This window comes from Psittacula echo (assembly GCF_963264785.1).
Source record: "Psittacula echo genome assembly, chromosome: 1".
NCBI lineage: Eukaryota > Metazoa > Chordata > Aves > Psittaciformes > Psittacidae > Psittacula > Psittacula echo.
In genome coordinates, this window is record NC_137735.1 from 106,296,555 (window position 1) to 106,318,207 (window position 21,653).

The 21,653-nt window shown below is 42.6% G+C and overlaps 1 protein-coding gene across 1 annotated transcript in view; it reads left to right on the top strand.

Annotated features, from left to right (window-relative positions):
- Nucleotides 1-2,274: 2,274 nt before the first annotated feature.
- Nucleotides 2,275-21,653, top strand: part of PPFIBP1 (PPFIA binding protein 1) — a gene marked incomplete at its 5' end in the record, with an annotated part of 48,218 nt that continues 28,839 nt past the window's right edge. Inside the window, 5 exons of the mRNA XM_080639250.1 lie at nucleotides 2,275-2,338; nucleotides 4,350-4,555; nucleotides 15,132-15,218; nucleotides 16,056-16,169; nucleotides 16,726-16,857. Coding sequence (XP_080495376.1) covers nucleotides 2,275-2,338; nucleotides 4,350-4,555; nucleotides 15,132-15,218; nucleotides 16,056-16,169; nucleotides 16,726-16,857 — 603 coding nt within the window. The remainder of the gene's footprint in view (nucleotides 2,339-4,349; nucleotides 4,556-15,131; nucleotides 15,219-16,055; nucleotides 16,170-16,725; nucleotides 16,858-21,653) is intronic.

The following is a 21,653-nucleotide window of genomic DNA, read 5'->3' on the forward strand; positions in this document are numbered from 1 at the left end:
CTCCAGCTCACCCCTTGCTCAAAGCAGGGATAGATGCCCAGGGCAGACTGCACCATGCAGGGTCCAGTTGGGCTGTTACTTTAAGGATGGAGACCTCCAAAAAGGCAACTCTTTTCACTGCTGCTGTCCTTGAAGTAATAAAGCTTTTTTTTTTTTTTTTTTTTTTTTTTTTTTTTTTTTTTTTTTTAATTTAAGGTGGGATTTTTTTATGGTTTTGTTTGGTTTTGGTTTTTTTTTTTCCTCTTTAATGCTTAAGTGGAATTTCCTGTTTTAATGTGTACCCATTGCCTCTTGTCATGCCACTGGGCGCCAGTAAGAAGAGTCTGGCTCCATGTACTTTACTCCCCCATGAGGTGTTTATGCACATCAGGGAATATCATAGGCACTTCTGATTCCCAAACAGTATTTGGCTGTTGTGGGTTTGTGGCTGCTTTGCGTCGTTGGTCGTTTGCCACATAGAGCTGTGAGGACTGCTGCCTGGGCCAGCAGCAGCCCTGGATGTTCTCTGTGTGCTCTTTGCCTTCACAGGGAAATCTACTGTGGTTGTTCACACCCTGCGTTCATAGGCACCCATGTTTGAGCAGGACCTGATTATCAGAACCAAGATACCCTAAAGGAGAAAAACCAAGACTCTCTTCAGTATTGTCCAAATGAACGAGTTTGCAAAAGCTGTGTTTTCTGCTCATATTTATTAGGCGTAGAGGCACTGGACCTAATGTCTTGTAGGATCTGCATATTATGGCAGGTATTACACTATTTGAGTTCTAGTATTCACATTGTGCTTAAAACTGGGGGCTTCCTCCTTGAAGGTTGGCAGTCTTCAGTTACTATGCTAATGCATTTTTTTAAGTTTTCAACGCCTTAAGTTACAGGTATTTTGACTTTTTAAAGTTCTCTTGGCTTTTCTTAATCTAGTACCTAAATAATATAGCAAGGCATTAGCCAAAAGCATGGTTGTCTGTGTTCAAAAGTTACGTTAGGGTTTGAACCTACTTCATGTAATAAAAGTTTTGTTATGGAGGATGAAATGTTGGCATTTTAAGGATAGCATTTCAGCAGAGCTAGCTGGCTACTTCAGCTGGGTCAAACCAATGAGGTGACTCGTAGGAGGGAAAAACTGAATGAATTTGTGTTTTAGTTTGGTTTTTAGCAGACTCTTTTCCAGGACTTATGCCAGAGATACTGTGAACAACTTTCTTAATTGCTTATGTTGGGGCAAATGTCAGCAGCAGTGCGGCCTAATACAAAAACCAAATGGCAGGGTATGCAAAGGTTAAAGCGAGTTTTCCTTCCTGGTGTTTGTTTAGCTTTGTTCCCTAACTGTATTTATAGCAGAAGTAGTCTCTTGTGTCCTAGATTAAAGCCATGGCAATCTGGGCTATTTCTGTGGCTTGCGTGTCCATTGTACTGGGGTAGAGGTCCACCTCTGACCTCTGCAGGTCCACTCCATCAAGTACTTAAGTATGTGCTTAACTTGTAGCCCGTGGGGATTTCAGGCCTACAAGTTCACCTGCCTAGGCAGCAGGTCAGGTAGGTTTGCTTTTCCAGACTCTGCTGGAAATACTCCCTTGGGGACCACTTCTGGCTTTCAGAAGTTTGAGGGTAAAATCAGATTGCATCATTAAGGTGTGAATCTCTGCTAAACTCAGAGCAGCATCTTTGGGGAGGTAGTCTCTAAATGCCCAGCGAGTCATGGGCGTTTGAGATATCCTGCCTGAAGGCAAATAGTTGCATGCCTGGGACTTCTGGATTGTCAGATGTCCAGAAATCTTGGGCAAATGCTCAGACTTCTCTTTTTCTATACCAGCAAATTCTTTGGGAGAAAAAATATAGCAGATAGACATATGGTTTACTGCTGAGTTGCAGCTTCTTTTTAGTGATCGAAGGCCTGTGTCTTCTATGCAAGCTTCCCCGAAGTGCCATGTGGTATTCTGAGGTGCTCTGCAGTATGTCCCTTCAGTGGCATGGACCTGTAAGCAAAGTAGGCCACAGGTTGACTAACAGTAGGAAGTGGATTATTGGGTTGGTGGTTTAGTTCTTTGATGCCAGTTCATGCCTGGTGATGGAAAACCTCCAGGTCTTGTGGTCAGCGAACAGCCCCAGTCTTCCTGCTGATCTAGTGACAGTGGTGTCTGAATTCAGAGAACATGCAGAGAAATTAAATTATCTTTTGCAGATTAAAGTGCAGACTTGAGGCTCTGGATCCCACTGGCACTATTGGTGTTTGATTGCTCCTTATGGTGTAACCGGTGATCGTTCCTGAGAAGAGAGAAGATGATGAGTGATGCAAGTGACATGCTCGCTGCGGCTCTGGAGCAGATGGATGGCATTATCGCAGGTAAACACTTGGGACCACTTGTTCCTTTAGCTGTTCCAGTCCTCCTTTCTCATACTTGGAGGGCAGAGTTTCAGGCTGAGAAAGGAATGTGCTGGTAATAGTGTTTGGTGTCTTCCATTATAGTTTAGAGATTACAGGTAAACGGAGTGGAGGGATTGCACAGACTCACACACAGACACAGCTAAATGGACTGTAATTTTTCATCTGCCCTCTATCAAAATGCTGCTCAAAGTGACTGAGTGCACACAGCACCATGAAAGCCAAGGGCAAGGCATACCTCAAACCAGGATGAGTGTGTTTAAAGAGCTGCTGCAAGGCAGAAGGAGTAAGTTGGTTGAACTTACTTGAAGTTTACTACTCTGAACTTCTCTAAACTCTGAAGTTAAAACATGAATTTTCCTTTTTTCAAAATTGGAATACTTTGGGTCTAAACATTTGGTTTGGTGCTGCCTTGAACATTCAAGTTTTTTATAAGTACCTGTTAATTGTAAGTGGACCAAGGAGAGGCATTGCAAAGTATACAACCTCTGCTTTTAAGTTGAGTCTAGTGCTTTAGAAAATAAGTACAAAACACAGAGGAGCAAAGCAGCAAGAAGTTAATAGTTTTATTCCAGCAGAGTTATACAAACAGCTACCTAAACTGAAAAAAAAAATGTAGTCTGCAGGGATAGCAACACGGTTATAAAGTCTTTAATAGTTCCACTTAAAGTAATTTCCCTTTGGGGAAAAAATAACCATACAGTGCGTGCTTTGTTTGAATAATGACTTTTCTCTGCAGTTTTCCTAAAGATATTAAGGACACATAGCAGGGACACATGTAAAGTGGATTCAGTTGGATCATAATGATCTCTAAAAATACATGTAAGCTGTGACTTTAGTAATTTCCGTAAGTAGATACTGGTATTTGGATCCGATCATGTATCCGTGTTTCCAAGAGCTTAAGTTGGTTATGGCAGGATGAGGTTTAATATAAAAATAAAATGTGATGTTGGGATGTTTAAGTCACCATAGACTTCATTTATCCATATGTCTGTACAGACCTATAAAGTAGTATAACAAAGGGAGGGATATAAACTCCTATGCTGTTCTGGGGATTTTTTCCTCTTTATTTCTTTCAGAGGGAATTTGCAGAATACCTGAATTTTGTGACTTGCAAGATGAGGTATATGAAAGTTCATGGAAGTGCATATATGGCATATCACTGTAGTTTCAAAAAGTTGACAGTACAAAGGATGCTCTGTCATGAAAATACCTCATTGTGCCGAGGCATTACAGTATTAAGGTCACAAATCAGTGTGCTGAAATTATGGTTGGAATTAGCTGAGTTAATTTAAATCAACCTTAATCCTAAATTCATGGTTTCCTTCCTTACTTAATATATAGCAACTTCTAATGTAGGTCAAATATATATACTGTGAGTTATGCAAATAAGAGATTTTTCTCTTTATTAACATGCAAATATGAGTGCTGCCATGTCAAACTGTTGGGTTTAAAATCTACTCTCATGTAGAAGTGATTTGGTCTTTTTATTTATCTTCATAATTTTCTTTATTCTTTTAGAAACTTTCCAGGGTGTTGGAGCAATATAACATATTCCTACATAAAAAATGCAGAGCATAGTTTCCGCTGGACACTATCACTGTCAGACTTGGGTCAGGCAACCCCTACATGGTGACTCAAAGCGTTGGCAGAGCCTGTTCCCCCCAGTGCTTTATGCCTCTGATACATCCTGGGGAGCAGGAGCCCAGCCTGTGCCTTGAACCCAAGGGCACAGTTATGGCATACACATGTCCTCTGTCAGATCAGTCCACTTCCTTCCTGCTGGAGCTTCCCAGCAGGGAACGCCAGCAAGGGCTTGCCGTTTTCCACAGTGCTGCATGGTGCAAGCAGAATTGAGCACCGGCGCTGAGTTTGGTTGCTGGGAGCAAATGCTGCGTAGCATTTCTCAGCCTTGCTGTGTGTCTGACCTGCTTGCCTTGTGCCTGACCCCGTGTGATTTTGCTCCCTCCAGGTTCAAAGGCACTGGAGTACTCCAATGGCATCTTTGACTGCCAGTCCCCCACCTCCCCCTTCATGGGGAGCCTGCGGGCACTGCACCTGGTGGAGGACTTGAGGGGCTTGCTGGAGATGATGGAAGCGGATGAGAGGGAGGGGCTACGCTGCCAGGTCCCAGACTCAACGGCAATGGCTCTGATTGAATGGCTCCAAAGTCAAATGGTAAGGTGTTGCCTTATTTCACCTGTGTCTTAGCTAGATTGTCTCAGGCAGCAAAGCCTGAGTTGTTTTTTATGCAGGTGTTTAAAGTTTTAGGGTAGGTTTCGAAGAACCAAAGGGAACAAATTTTGTTTTGGAGATGCTGTTGTGGGGCCTTGGAAAAGCTGTTGTTGAGATACCTCCTGCAGTGGATTGACCTGTGCTTTCTCTGATGTACCACTATGCCTCAATCTAGGGAGCAAAAAATTTCCGGTTACTCATCTCAGAGAAAGGCATACAAATCAAATGCTTAAATGGGGGAAAAGTAGTTGTTCTCAGTATGAATTCAGTATGAAAAATGCCAATAAAAAGCATTTTTGGCAGCATATTTTCTACAGGGACCAGTGTTGTTACTGAGCTTCCTTACTGGGTTTATAACAGAAGTTAGTGGTATAAACTCAGTATCCCTTTAGTCTGGATACCAAACCAAATTTTTGTTTTCTGTGTTTGTGAATTTGCCAGCTTTTGTCACCTTGCTTTAAAAATACACCAGAATATACCTGTCAAAGCTGATCTTTCCCCAAGACTTGGTTTTCCTGAAAATCAAATATTATTTGAGTGAAGGCTGCCTGAAGACTACCCCAGGAAATAAAATGTTGTGCTTGCCAAAAGTTCAGTTACATGGCATCATTTTCAAAGGACTCACTGGTTTTGCTTCCACGTGCCCTGTGACTGATGACTTCTTAGCAGGGCCAAAGACAAGTCCTTGTACTCATGGTCTGTGGCAGCGTTTGTGTTCTGGTGGTCTGGGTGTGGGGGTTTTGGAGAAGCTCCAGCAGTGGAAATAAAGACTTCTAAGGGCCATGCTTTAGATTTTAAGTCAGCCTGTAGGTGTTTGATGACAGCGGTGGCTGTGTGCTTCTGTGTGTTTTGCCAGATCTGTCTTACAGCAGCGTCTGGGTCTTGCTGTCTCACACACTTGGTGTTGGATAAGGTAACACCATGCTGCCAAAATGGGGATGCCAGACCTGATGAGGGCTGTCTCTGTGTTGCACCCTGTGTGTTGCTGCTGTTGGGATAAGTGGCCATCATTGCCTGGTCCCTTCCTAGGATGGGCATCACACACCCTCAGAAAAAGGGTTCAGTCACCCTGGAGCCATGGCTGATCTTGCAAAAGGTGATTTTATCTTGATATACAGATTTAGTTCAGTGCTTGGTTGCAGCCCAGAGTATGTGATGCAGGACTGTGTGTGCCAAACCTGCAGCTGGGGAGCTGTGACTGGTGCTGGATGACCTGATGCGCCATCTAGCAGCCCATAGGCTGACTGAGCGTGCAGGAAGAGATGGGCACCCAGGCTAGCATAGCTGAGATCACTTCTGTAGCTCTTGCAAAAAGGTTTAAGGGTAGAGATTTTTGCTTTTTCCTCTTTTGCTTTGAACTACTCATTTGAAAATGCCTGAAGCTTAATGAAGCACGTGGGAGCTTTCCCACTGCCTCCAGTGGGATTTGGATCTCGCCCCCGCTGTCAAAGCATGGCAGCCATCTCTGAGATCAGGAGGAGGAGACGGGAGTGACATTCAAGTCAGATCTTTAAAACATGTAGAGTTCCTGCTAACATCAGCGTTTCCTTCCTGTGTAATGCACAGCAGTGAACATTGCTGTAACTAGTCTCTGCTCTGCATGGAGCAGAAAACAAGGGACATAACAGGTTTCATGCAAGTATGGCCTTTATAAATAAAAAAAAGTTCATATGCCAGATAAACAGCCTTGGAAAATTAAATGCTCCCTGTGATGTGCGTAGACATCAGTAGTCCGTGCTTAGTGATGCTGATCCGCCACATGTTTTTCTGGAGTAAAGGAGCCCATCAGTGTGGCTGAAGGCTGCAGTGCCTGTTGAGATTAATGAGGTGAAGGCCAGTCATTGCCCCTTGTGATAGCAAATGTGTGATTTAGGGATGTCTAGCCATTAGTATCTGGAATTAGGTCCTTCAGACCCATGTGATCACTGTTGGCAGCAAGACACTAATGATTTTCATTGCAGCCATGAGCTAAATCTGGGAGAAGAAGGGCTCTGTTGTGCCATTCAGCTTAGTGCCTCCTGAGCGCTAGAAAGGATGTGCAGGGCTTGTGTGTACAAAAGATTGCAGAAAATAGCTATTCCACCTATGCTTCTCCTCAGTCCACCTCAAATTATTTGCCTGTGCTCTCTGAAATCCTTAAAGCCCCTAGTGGGAAAGACTGAACGTTACACTTTGTACTGTGCTACATGCATGGGATTTGCAGGTGTCGCCAGTATTGCCTGCCTTTCTGCAACTTGTGTCCATCCTTACCGAGGAAGGGCAGACACCTTAGTTTGAGATTGGTTTAATCCTCCACACATGAAGTATCCAACTGGGCTATACCAAGCTGCTGGAACCGGTGCATGACATCCCATCCGAAGCTGTAAGCAAGTCTCTCGTGTCTCAGAGGAAAACAAAAATAGTGTTTGCTTCTGCCAAATAGTGTGTCACAGGAGAAAAATCCTCTTCTGGCCCTGGCAGGCAAACCACTGATGGCCTATTTGGGAAAAGGGTCTGACAGCAGCCTCCCAGGCTTGCTTGCTTCTGTAAGATGGGACACAGCGTTCAGTTTTGCCATGCCAGAATTGGCTGCCCCATGTCCCTGTACCACATCTTAGGGACCGCTTCCTTTCTGCTCCTCTTGGTGTGATCAAGAAGCCTATGCAAGCGCTCAAAAAGGGCCAACAAGTTAAAATTCCTCATGCTGTTTTTAACTACTGGATGCCAGATGGCCACGTGACACCAGAGTGCACGTACAGTGCCCGGACATCTGGCAGAGCTCTGCCAAGAGAATCCATCGGATGGTCCCCAGGGGGAGTTCGGAGAGTTGCACATGCAGCTTTCTGCTGCACAAACAAGCCAGTTTAACTATAACACATCATTTCTAGCTGTCCGTCTGCAGCTCAGAACTGATCTCTGTGTTGCTGAAACCCTGCTCACGTCTCCATATGCAAATGGAGGGCAGGTGAATGTCATGGTTAAAATTACAAATGAGCCCATTCGTTCAAAGTCTGGAAAGAGACTGAGACCTTTTCTAAGCTCAGACATGTTGGAACTGTGTGCTTTCACTGGATTCCAGACCTGAAATCCATAGCCAGACTATAACTGTTCCAAAATTTTGGAGTTTTTTTCAGATTTTTCCTGGTCAACAGAAATGTTTAATGTATTCTGTTGTGCTGTACGCCGTGAAAATGGAGCGGCTTGCTTGAATATAGACGGTGTGTGAGTAATACGTAACATCATCACCAGGAACAAGACCATTTTAAATTAAACTCTGCCTTTTGCAAGGCCAAGGCAGCCTTGTTGTGTCCAGCTGGAAGCTGGTAGATACATCTCTTGAAAAATAATTCTCAGAAACCTTGCTCCCAGCCATGGATGTTATTTAGTTTTTTTCAGTTGAAACAAACAAGAGATGACTTTCTTTCTGGTTATTATTTTCTGGACAGTGGGGATTTTTGTGGTTTTGATGGTGTTGATTTTTGGTTTGGTTTTGGTTTGTTGTTTTTAAATACACTTTATGCAACAACCTTCTCAGAAAGAAGAAACCAACTGTGTCTTGTTAAAAAGGAGAGTGAAATGTAGAGGTGGGTGGACAGTGTCTTCCCACACCTCAGAGCCAGCTTCCCCAAGCTCCTGATCGGAACTTGAGTATCTGTGTCCCTTTGTGTGCCTTCTCCTCTTTAAAGTATGTGCTCCTGGAATGGAGGAGCCGGAATAATACTTTTTCTTTAAAGTCCACAGCAAGTACAAGTGTGGCTTTAGCTTTGGAAGTGTCTTTCTGAATTTGAATATCTATATACATGGGTGTTTTTTTCACTCCAGAATTGAATTTCTGATAACTGTAAGATCATTAAAACAAAACAAATGGCCTCCAAATGTTTCTTAAAGAACATTTTCAGCTCATCCAGAGATCACAATAGATAGATAATTTGAGCTGTGGTACCAACAGTGGCTCGTGCAAGCCAGAGTGTCGCTGCTGTGAACAGCAGATCTGTCGTCTCACAGGCAGGCCTCAGATTTTGACACTTCTTCAACAAGTTGATTCTTTCAGAGAGTTGCTGGCAGTATTGAGAGTTAATATAAGGATATTAGTTTTCAGAGAGAAATTTTCCTGGCTGGATAAACATAGCTTATAATCTTACAGAGATATGTTGGCCTATTTGGACAACAGGGTGATTCCCAAGTGGGGGAAGCGGTTTGACTAGCCAGAAACCATCTCATATTTCTTATTAATGGAAAAATCTTGTCTTCAAACCAAAGTTTGTTTGATTGTCTTAGTGTGGGTGTACAATGCATTCATGTGGCTCAGCCTTTGCTTATGTTGAGTTTAGCTAACGAAAGGTCCTATGGTAATGTGTGGCACATAGGCATTTACCACTAAACACCCGTTTGAGATCCCTCCTCTAGTTGCAATATGAAAGGAGCCTTGTGATACCTTTTCAGTCTGTCATCATAAACTGCCTCATGGACTTTTTGTCCGTGAGAAATCTACCTCTCAAAGTTCTTGAAACACAGGACCCTGCTTCTTGCTAAAGGTGATCATCCAGACTGGTGTGTTTTTAACACTGGAAGATAATATGGGCTCATTTATAGCATGTCCTGGCGTGGCATCTTCATGCATCATGGATGAGTTCACTGACAGTAAGAACAACCCATGCTGTCCTGCACTGGAGCATAGGGCAGCCTTGATGGTAGAGCCATTGAAAATCACCATTCCCAATCCAAAATACATCAGCCTGGCTTAAAAAAAACACATCTTCTGTTCTGCCTTTTTTGTTCTGATTTATTCAGTATTCATGTTTTTGAGATTTTTATCTATCAACTCTAGTTCTCAGTATTTCTTTCTCGTAATAAAAGCTGTGGGTTTTGCAATGATCACAGGACTCCCAGAGCTAGGCTCTATGGTCAGAAATGCTAAGGATCTGTTATGTTGCTGCTGTTACTGGGTAAACTGAAAGTTAAAAGTGAGGACAGAGATTGGTTGTTACTGTTGCATTTTATGTCATTTGTATGTATGACATAAACTTGAGACAAGCCACTCGTGAGACCCGGGACAGTTGAGTCAACCTTTTCGTTCCTTTTTTTCTTGGCACATACAAGGAAATTACATGTGTTCTTTTGGCTTTTACAATTAAAAGCCCATCAAGAAAAGGAAATTCCCTCCCTCTTTACTGTGTAATCAGCCAAAGAGATCAGAATCACTCTTTCCTCATGTGTTTGGGTTGGATGATTTCCGCAGGACCAGGAGGGTGCATAGGAGGGGGTTGTGCTGTTCCGCAAGGAGCAAGGATGGAGATGGCCATCTGCCACCTGTGTGGGGCTGTCCTTGCTCCCAGTCAGCTTTGCACAGCTCTGTGCCCCACTGCCTGCATCTTCCTCTGCCTTGCTGTCTGGCCTTTGTGAGCTGGGATCCGGGCAGCAGGCTAAGGTTGGAAAAAGGGTTGATCTTCCTGGGCTTTGATGTGTTAATTCCTCAGAGGAGCTGCTTGCTCCTCCTTCACTGCTCTGCTTCCCACATCTCCCGCTCTGCTGCACTGTTCGCCTCCATCCTTGGTTAGGCGAGGAAACCTGCCTCACTTAACCTCTCTGTCTTGATTCAGAGGAGCCCTGACAGTGCCACTCAGCTCAGCAGGCGCTTGCAGTGCTGGGGCTGCAGCTTTCAGCCTCGGCTGCCTGTCATAGTCACTTGCGTCCTTGAATGCATGAAGATAGTCATGACCAGCATGGAGTATAGCTGGGACATTCACGGGCACTGTGTCTGGCTAAATAAGGTAAGGCTATCTGTGTTTGTTCTGACTCTTGCATTTCTCAGAGTGACAAGCCACAGCTGGGCAATGCTGGTAGGGGATACGTATTTCATCTTTTTTCTTGCATTGGATACCAGCTGAGCTGCTGTTGAAGAAACTGAATGTTTTAAAACAGTTGCATCTTCCCTATTCAACAGCTGTGTTAGTTATAATTAGAAAATGTTTCAGGTAAATTGCTCAGAGTGAAGGTCTGTCTTAAGATGGTTTTCTTTCAGAATTCACTTTTACTGTCGTGAAGTCTTCAAAATACACTGCGTGGGTTCGTGTTGGTTCTTTGTTGTGTTGTTGTTTTTCCTTGCTCATTCTCTAAGGAGGAGCTGATCTGTAAACTTCAGGAAAAGCTTAGCAGCATGTTTGCCTGCCTGCTGCTGGAGCATGTGAAGCAGGCTGCAGATACTCAGTACAATGAGTAGGGAGGCGTGAAATGCAGGAGATGCTCGTTTGGTAGGGCAGCAGTAGGCTCCCACACAAACTGGTTAAACAGTGGTATAGATTGTCTTCAGACAGATTTGATCAGTATGAATTTGGGATGAAATCAATACTTACAGAGGGTAAAGCTGTCAGGGTCCTGTGTCACAGAGGAAACAGTGGTGAATACTTAGTTAGGAAAACCTGGAGGGTCTAATCTGCTTGTGGCACACCAAGTGATGTTGAGGTAGCTGAGGGTGGAGGGAGTTCCCTTGCAAGGGACTCCAAAACTGAGTGAACAAGTAGAACAGCGGTAGCTGTGCTTAACTAAGCGTAGGTAATGTGTATTATAATGATCTGAACAACGTAAGCATGTTGATGAGCTCTAAATTAACTCCAGATGGTCAGGAAAGATGTCAAGGACAGCTCACTTGCCCAACTGTTGACTGGACTGTGGTGGTCGAAACAGTAAGCACAATCTGCCATGCAAGAAAATCATGCTGTGGAGTGGCAGCTCCTTCTATGCAAATCAAATTTGCTTCTACAGCAAAAACTGTGTGATTTGTGCTGCTTATTTTGTCTGGAAAGCAGAAGAGAAAATGAAGGGAAATGAGGGTATCAGCTGCAGAAGGCTAAAATAGAGTCTTATGTTTAAAGGAGAATTCAGCAATTGAGAGGAAGCAGATTTTATTATTAATATCAGGATGTTTAAAACTGCAGCTATTAGAAACTTTATTGCGGTCTGGAATGCTAACTCACTTCCAGGGAAAAGGGATTAAAGACTGAAGAAAGGCAAGCTGTGAAAGTTTGGTGATGCATCTACTTATTACAGGAATAGTTCCCTCCAGAGCAGTGTGGCTTTTTACACTCACACGGTTGCAGACAGAGTTTACACACGTGTTTAACAGATTAGCTGTGGATTGATCTTGCAGCATTTTTAAGTGCGCTTGGTCTGATCTTATAAGGCATTTTAAGTAAATGCTTAACCTCAAACTTTTGTGAAGCCTCTGTGGCATCATGACAACTGTTCTTTTGTTTTTAGGATTAAGATTGGTATTGCTAAATCTGCACTTTCTTCCCATACACTGTTTTGCAGTTAATCCCTAAATTCAAAACATATGCAAAATCTGACCACTTAATTGAAGATAGATTTTAAGTTGCTGATGAAAAAGAGCCTTCTTTGGAAAATAACAAAGCTTGTCTTACTCAGCTAGCAAACTGTGTTAATCCTGTATTGTCTTCAATGATACAAATATGATCCAGAACTACCAAGTGCTGCAAATGTGCTTGCAGTTGCTGTTGAATCAAATATTTACTTTCCTTTTTTTCCTTTGTTTTTCTTTCTTTTTCTTTCTTTTGTCAAAGCTTTGCAGGGTGAGTAGTTGCCGGACGTAGTCCCAGGGGAAGCTGCAGGTCCCCAGGTGGGGAGAAACTCCTCCTGAAGGACACACCAAATATGGCTCACACAGCTTTTCCGCAAAAAAGCTTTTCCATATCTCCTGGCATCTTTCAGACCTCCCTGCAGCCCATTCCTCCCCATTGGACTTCCATCCACCCCCTTTCTTTCTGCACTACTTTCCCATATCTGGTGTTTGGGCACTTCCATCTCCATTTATCTTCAGTCCTGCCCCTGTTTCTTCTCCTCTCTTCCTTCATCATCTGTCTGGGAAGAAAATTTTGTCAGGTATCAACTCTTTACTTTTGAAGACAGTGCAGAGAAGAGATGCAGGAAGGCATTGTATGGCCATTGCCTGCAGGTCCCTGGTGTCTACACCACCATAGGAGGTGCTGGGACTGCTGCTCTGTGAAAGAGCTGCCATGGCTTTTCAGTGTTTTGCTTTCTGCAGCTCTTACCTTCTTCCCCACTGAAACCAAAGTCAGTGACTTTCTTGCCTTTTCATACCTAAAATGAAGAGTTAGTCCCAGGTATTACGCACAAGTTACAGTATTTCAGGCAAAAAAAGCAAACTGCTGTTGTGTTGTATACAGTTTTCTGATTTTGGTGTATTACAGGAGGTCTGTTTTTATGCAGATTTTACAACGCATTTCTGGCAACAGCCAGCAAAGACATCTTTGTATTTGGTCTTGTGGAAGATAACCCTTACTCCAGTCCTGTTTGGGGTTCCCATTACTTCCCCCCTCTTTCTTATGACATTGTGCAGCTGCAGCCTGAACTCACACTCTCTAAATGCTCCTGTTTTAAAAGCCAAGTATGACGTGCTTGAGCAAAACAGGATTTTTTTTTTGAGAAATGTGAACAGAGTTTAACAACAAAGGTGTCTGGCAAGATGCTGTGCACAGTGACTAACATTCTGCTTTAACACCTCGTTGATTTTCACAGCATCGTAAGGACATTTTCATCATAGTGTGAAACCAATGCTTACCTCCCCATATTTTCCTCATGCAGTATTTGGTCTTAGTTAATTTGTGTCTGGTTATGCTGACTAGAGGTATCAGGAGGGTCAGTGGTTAAGCTGCTGCTGTGGTGGTTGGGAGGCAGGGAGCTGAGTCCACATTTTGATAAAGACTTTCGTGTTAGCCCTGGCAGGATAGAGGGTTGTCTTTGCACCTCGCTTGCAATGAGGGATGAATATCACTTTCCTCATCAGACACACCCACACTCCATTGATAAGTGTGTTGTATATTACAAAATACGGATGCTTGTCCTTATGGAGATTGAGTTGTGCCCGAGATGCACTGGAGGATTTTAAATGAGAAGGGAGCTACGGAATAGTGAAGTATGCAAAAGTCTTGGATTTGTATTTCACATACAAGTCAAGTTACAAAATTTCAAGCATAATCTGCTAGTTGAGCAGCTAACCAGTTTATTTTGGAAGTTCTTCTACTTCTTTCGCCTATATTAAGGTGTTAGATCTCTCCGCTCTGGAATGGAAATTCTATGGCATGAGCTAAATTCTTTTAGATGCCAGGGGAAAAGGTAAATTCAGAAATGTAGAGCATTTGTGCCATGGTGCTTAGTGTCTGGATGGTCAGAAGGCCTAGTAATTTACTGCTAAAGAAGTCAGAGGATATCATTATGATATGAGGTATTGGTACAAATCACTAGAGAGTGTACTTCCATAGTCTGCTGTAGCTCTATGAATTTCAGGTCACTTTTACAAAGTTACACATGTATGCTTGGGGGAGACATTTGCTACTGCATACTGATTTAAAAGCTCCCAGGACAAAGCCCAGTTTCTTGAGAGCTCTGAGGCCAAATACGTTGTATCGCCTTCTGTTTGCTTCATGTCTACTTTTTGAGTGGTGCTTGTGGGAGTTATATTTTTTCGACTTCAAATGAGCCAGTTTGTCCCACCCCTCAAGGTCAGACATGTAACTTAGAAACACAGTTTTAGCTAGCAGGTTTCCTGAGGCACCCTCTGCGATCAGGGGAGATGAGCTGCTTGAAAGAGAGATTCAAAGCAGGAGCCCAAGGCTCACAGCTCCTAAGTAGTGGTGGCCTCTCAAGGCAGGGCACAAGGATCAGTCACATGGTTTCTTTTTATCATATATTCAGAAGGAAATCAAGGCCCCTCAATGTCAGTGGGAGCCTCTGCTGAGCACACTGGATTTGATTTCAGAGCAGCTTCTCAGACTCCTCTAAGCAATTTAGGCAATGATGGGAACAAGAATTTCTTTTCTGAGCAGAGATCTGATTGTGGCGTCCATCCCGAAGTGCTTTGAAGACAGCTTTGAATATGGATAGAGTGAAAATCCTTCTTGCTTCTCAAGAGCATTGAAGTTATTATGAAGAAAGTTGCTGATTCCTCTGAATTCTCTGATAGCATTAACATGTATTCTTGTTTCTCTTTAGCCTCAGGCAGCTTTACAAAGAGATGTGTTTAGAGTGCAGACATTCACCCATACCCAGTAAAATGTGCCTGATGTAAAATGATGTCTCTTACTGTGTGTTTGACTCGCAGAAAGCGTAATGCACGTTTTGTAAATCGTACTTTGATTTTTTTTTCACTTGCTGAATGTCTCAGGGTATTTGTCTCTCTGCAAGTCTGCCTTAGCATGGTACGTCATTGAGCACAAATTTTGTTAACAAAATGCTGAATGCACAGTAAGGGAAATTTGCAGAATTGGGTCACCAGAAGGTTCTTTCTTTCTCATCTTTAAGACTTGAACAATTCTTGTCCTGGATGGTGATCATCTATCCTTTGTTGACAGTTTACTTGACTTGTAACCCTGTGGGGGCCTGAGAATGGTTTAAATCCGTTCCTGCACTCTACACACTGAAAATACTCCTGAAGTCTGTTGATAGCACTGAATAACACTTCTGGTATGATAGCTGACTATACAATATTTGCTGTCTTTTTCAGACTAATGGACACATATCTGGGAATGGAGATGTATATCAAGAAAGGCTGGCTCGTCTGGAAAATGATAAGGAATCTCTTGTTCTGCAAGTGAGTAGTCACCTAAATTATTTTTTTTCTGCTCTTGCATTCATGAGACTTTTTAATAGTATGTGATAAAACCTCTGAGGACTTGTTGGCAGTTGTGTTGTCTTGGACAGTGGCCAGAAAGCTTGCTGATACCTGAGAGTTAGCCCTGATTAGAAATAGGTGTGAATTTAGATTGCATGAAAATATTTAAGGCCTTTCTTTATGTGTATCTGAATTCTTTTTGAATCTTGTCAGCTGAGCAGGTCTGCAGAGCAGCCACCTTCTTTATGTTCATGTGGCAAAATGGGAATTGGTCTGCAGTCTCAAAGGTGTTGTCATGGTCTTCCCTGGGCTCATTCCGTGTGTTTTAACCTCTTCTGCTTTTGTTGTTCAGAAGAGGAGAAGCTGTATGCTGTGGTACACTGTGTGCGATCACTTGGAAAGGAGAATAAGTTACATGCAGTGAGGTTTAGCTATTTGGTTATTAAGGTAGGAGCTAGTGGGTTTTCTGTTCATGTATTGTCACAGCAAAGGCATAATTGTTGGCTGTGAGATGCAGCAGCCATCCCTTGTGAAAACTTCCAGGACAGGTCAGGAGGGGGTATACAGAATTGTAATGTGTCTGCCAGAACTGTGTTTGAAATACCAGTAAGCATGAGGGGAGAGCTTTCCCTCCTTTCCTGTTGCCTTTGCCATACGTTGTCTCTGCTGGACAGCTGTGCTGCTGCTCCTCCTCCCCCATGGTCCCATTTAATCTTTGGCCCAACCAGCACTGCTACTCACACACAGTTCTTCAGGTGACATATATGGCATGGGCGCAAGGTACTAAACGTGCATGCCTTTTTCTCCACTATGCAGGTAAGTGTGCTTACAGACCAGGTGGAGGCCCAAGGAGAAAAGATTCGGGATCTGGAGTTCTGTCTGGAGGAGCACAGGGAAAAGCTTAATGCTACCGAAGAGATGCTGCAGCAGGTATTTCACAGCCCCACATCTGTCTTGCTGTCTGTCTTCGTTCTGTCTTAATGAACTGCATTTTGCTTCAGTGAGAGCAGTGCACTTCAAGGTGTTGTACTCCTTGATGTCTCCTAACTAAGTGATAATTTTCTACCATATTTGTTTTATAGTCTTTGTGCATGGTAATGTCAGTGCTGCTTTGTACTGTAGGAATCCGGTTCTGCTCTTCTTTGAGCCTTTCCTCGCTGAACTTCAAAGAGACTTGGATTAAACCCTCTGGCAGGATGGGTGGATTCCCCTCAAAGCTCCTTGCTGCTCAGAGCAACTGTGACAACAGACAAGTTTTTTTCTCATCCTGGCAGACAACCCGTGGTAGTGCCTCTGTAATTCAGATGCATTCTGGGTGCCTGCAGTCCACCAGATGGATAATAGCTGTGTCCCAGGGCTTCAGATAAGTGCAAGGAAGAGGGTGATGCTTTTCAGCATGAAAGAGGCCTTCAGCTGCAGAAATAAATTTCTGATTCCTTCCCCTTGGGTATATAATTCTGTTCTCTTCCTCTTTATCTTGAATCAGGAGCTTTTAAGCAGAACATCCCTTGAAACTCAGAAGCTGGATCTTATGGCAGAGATTTCCACTCTGAAGTTAAAACTTACATCTGTAGAGAAGGATAGATTGGACTATGAAGACAGATTCAGAGACACAGAGGTGAGTAAAACCCAAATGAATAAAATTTCCTGGGATTTTTTTTTCCTACAAGACAGGAAAGGAACTCATCCTTAAGGTTAAAACATGTATCTCTTCAAATAAAAAAGTGTCCTCTTTGATAAACTCTGGTTTTACAAAGAAAGATTTCCCAAACCAGTTTTTGTTTCTTGCCATCAGATCTTAGGAGGGATGGCATTTAGGATGGATTTAAATAAAATCATGAACATACTGCGGTCTCCTGTCACAACTTGAAACTGTCATCTTCTTAGTAAAGCATGTTTGAGGCAAATGCTTAAACCCATTGCAAGTACAGAAGGCATGCACATGCACAGACACAGCATATTAAAAGACAAAACTTTTGGGTTTGGTAACAGAGAGAATGGGGTGATTTAGTATGAGGTCATTTTGAAGCCTCACTTCAAACTTCAGCCTTACAGAAGCCCACAGCAAGAGTCCAGCAGTGTACAGTGCCAGGTGGAGCTACCATCCCTGGCAGCATTTGCCTTGAGGCATTTGCACTTTGTGCACTGCAGATCTGTGTAGCTGAACCTAGCTTGTGTTTGAAGCTGGAAAGCCTCAAAGCAGGTGGGCAAGCCCAGTTTTTCCAGGAAGCATTTAAGGATCAAGCTGAACTTTGCTGCCAGGGTGACTTACATAATATCAGAAACCCCTTGGAGTCTGCCGAGGAAGCAGAACAAAATCTCCAATTCTGGGTTCATAAATCAGCTGAAATGCCTGATGTTCATATTGTGGATATTCCAGATGTCATTCATTTCTAGAAAGAAAGAAGCCGTAATGTCATTACAGGAGACAAAAATAGCCCTTTCTGCTACAGTCAGTGGTTTACCAACTCCATTCGAGTTTCCTACATATTTTCCAGTGAAGTGTCGCTCCTCACTTGTATTGCAAGCACAAGAGCAAAAATTAGACTTGCTCTGGAGTTGCTTTCTTTGGACCTGTTTGAAGTCATCTGCAGACTCACAGAAGTGCACAGGTTGAAAACTAATGACTTGAATAATGTTCAGATTTGAAAGGTGGTGATAATTTAGGTAGTGATGGCAGTATCTGTTCCTGCAGTGTAGCTCATTTGGGTGTGGATTGGATCCATATTGCCTCCCATTAGCTTTTCCTCTAGTTTGATACCAGTTGTTATGTGAAGGATCATAGCATTGCCTTAAAAGCGGCTGATTTGCAGTCCACGTGGGTACTGTGCATGGCAATACTGGAGAAATTGGCAGGGGGTGAGGTGGAGGGAGCTGTTGAAGGCCCTCTGCATCCACAGGAGGTGTATTTAAGAGCTGGCTGCTTTCATAACTCCTGTGAGGTCTCTCTGCCCACACAGTGCTCCTCAGCTCTTTCATGAATTACAACAAATAACTCTCTTTACCTGTATACTGACACCTATCATAAGCAACCCAAATGATAGATAAATGAGTTGACATAAGCAGTAAATGGTTTAGGAGGTGATGTTTGATCCAAATGACTGCAGTGAGCAGGTGTATTCAGAATAGGATTCCACTGCATCTCCATTTGTAAACACCCTGTGGTTTCTTGTGTTTTCCTAAACAGGTAATAAAAGTGATCGGGCTTTGAGTGATTTTCTTCCTCTCATTCTATCCTTATTTTTATTGAATATAATTAATTGCTGAGCCTTCCCTTCCTTCCTTGCCCCCCAGACAGCATTCTCTGCATAATTTAATAGCACAGCTCAGCATACCAAGAAGTCAAACATGGAGCTAGCTCTGTTCCCAGGAAAGTGGTTACAATGTGGGGACCACAACACGCTCGACAGCTCTGTAGGCTCTGTGCAGGCTTACCTGCATGGCAGCTGTGAAGATCTTTCTCTTTGAAATACCTTGAAATAAGCTTAATGACTCTGATAAAAATAAGATAACCTAAATTATGTTTAAAAAGTAATTACTATGATTAGGGGCTATATATATTTCTCTCCTGGGTATTTATGCCAGAACTAATGAACTAGTACTAAAATGTTCCTCCTTCTCTTTGGAAACCAGAATGATTATAGTTTAGTGTGATAGAAATTACTGTGTCGTTTCTTCTTTGTTTCAACACTTTATAGCTGTAAAAAGGTTTAGGCTTTGACACTGTAAAAGGGATAATATATCTTAATTTCCATTTTGTGCAGTGGAAAAATGAATGGCCAATCAGTGATACGGGTCTCAGCCATGCGAAATCTCTGTCAGGTATTTTGGAGACAGTACTTATTCTCTGTTCACAGTATTTTATTTAGTGTTGATCTAATTACATTCATGTTTGAAGTAGTAGATGATCAATTATTTCAGCAGAGCTAAGTATTTCAATGAATATTTAAAATACTCTACAGTAAAACACACGATGGCATTTACATGCGGTGTTCAAAATGGAAGAAATTTTGTACCCAAAATGGGAAAGAAAAACTATGAATATTGCTTCTGGTTTTAATTAGGAAAAAGGAAGGGAAAATAAAAAAAAACACATTGACATCTTACAGCAACTTTTGTTTAGCTGCTGTCTCCTGCAGAATTACCATTTGGATCAAATCCTTCTTATTATCTAGGTTTTACTTATGTCTGTCATTGCAGCTTCCCATTCCAGCTTGGTAGGCTTCTCATATTCACCATTTTTTCTCTGAACAGATGCTTTATTAGGTCTGCATGCTTTTTTTCCTTTGTGCTCAAGGACTTTACTGTCTAGATGTTCACAAATACACAGCTTTTCCAAAGCTAATTGTGTACTTAATAGAGATTTATAATTGTTCTGTTCTTCAAATCATTCCAGTCTTTCCACTTTCTCAGCAGACACCAGTATTATTTTCCTAAAGGAGCACGGGTGGTCTGAGTTGGGCTGAGTTTATGTAAGAAAATATCGTACAAGGGAGTTTATTTAGGGAGGAGTCCATAACCAGACATGGTCTTTGAAGCGGGAGCCAGAGGGTAAACTGGCTTGCTCATGGGGAATTCTTCGTAATTTAAACACCACCAGTTTCCTTTGTGCGGATGAATTTCTGAGTGGAGCAAAATGATGGATGTGGTTTATATTTCTAGTGTCTATAAGGAAGCCTCTGACCCTTGAAGCTTAAAGTTATCATTGCTTTTTTGTGCCTTTCTCGGCCTGCTATGAAAAGCACAAGTAACATGAGCAGGGAAGGAGAAGGCTCTTGGAAATAGGCATCTCTGTGTCCCACCCATCAGTTCCATTCATGGATCCATGCAAGGAACAGCTGTGGGGTGTTTACGTGGAGAGACCTGACTGGATCAGAAAAGAACCGCTTCATGGCTCTTTCCTATTTTGGAGGGTTTTAAGACAGGAACATGAGTTATTCTCAGGGCAGGTACTTCAGCCCATTTGGGGGTGCCTGAAGAAGATTTATTAGATGCAAGCAAAGCAGCTGCCATGCAAGCAAAGTGGCCATGATGTGGGTGACTTATACTGCTGATTCATCCAAGTCAGCCAGGGAACTTGGTGGATTTTTGGTCTTCTCTCAGATTCCGATGAACATGTACAACACCCGGAGTGGCCTGGTGACATACACATCTCAAACATCACACTGGTCCCTAAAGCTCTTCAGGTCATGAGCAGTTATAATGGTTTGCACCTTCAGGTTTCAAACAATGCTGTGATCTCCTTGCTGCGGCTTTGCAAGAGGGGGCAAGATGAAGTCTTTGCTGTGAAAGGTTTATAGTCAAAATCAGTTGAACAGAGAATAGTGGAAGAAAAGGATAAATGTTTCAGGGCAGCAAACAGGAAAATGGAATACACTGGGAGGGTTAGGATTTGTTAGGGAACCTCAGTGCCATTGACAATCTCTACCTCTGGTAGCTTGCCCAAAGCTGAATATGTAGGGTGAGGTGTCCCTGCCCGTGGCATGGGGGTTGGAACTAGATGGTCTTAAGGTCCTTTCCAACCCTAACTATTTTATGATTCTATGATTAATTCAGGGGAGACAGCCCTGTTTGGGCCTTGTCTTTTTCCTCTGCTCATTTATGCAAGGCTTGACCACCTCTTTTATATTAATGAGGGTCTGTATACAGAACCTGGTAAATCTTTAATGTACTCCTCTGCCTCAGAAAGATGAGAATGAATGTAATTTACAGTTACTGTGTTGCAGATAACTTAAAACATGAGTTAATGTTGCACTTGCAAGAGAGTAGTAGAAAATATACTTTAGGGCAAAGCGTGCTGTAAGGACTGGCCTTTAGTTCTATTTAACCTGTGGGAAACTGTACAGTATTTTGCCAAAAGCAAAAATGATGGAGAGAAAAGCCCCAGACAGATCAATTGGCGTAGCGTCAAAGGTAACCGTCAGACCTGGGAACATAGTTTTGCTAGAGATCTCAAACACTTGGTGTTTATAAGAAACAGCTCAATTAATCTAGTCATGCAGACTGACACACATGTACATTTATGCTTAGAAGAGTGATGAGATTTACAAAGGTCACACATCAAAGAATCAATGAGGAATTGCAGGTGTGTTCAAGTCAAAGTCATACATTAGCAGTAGTAATTACTAATAGGATCAGAATGTCCTGTATTTAAATTTTCCTTGGGCTTCTGCTAATTGAGCTTGGGTTTTGCTAAAGAAATACAGACGTTGCTCTGTTGGTATCAGATTCATTAAGCTCAAATTAATAACCAGAGGCTTGTAAGCTCAGAAAATGTGTCATAGGGCTGGAAGGTCGGTATTACTAGGGACCCATGAACACCTCCTAAATGTCAGCTCCTGGCTTGTTAATTTACAAATTAGCAATCTCATTTATACAATTAGCTCTGAAAAAAATGTGGTTATAGTTGTTACC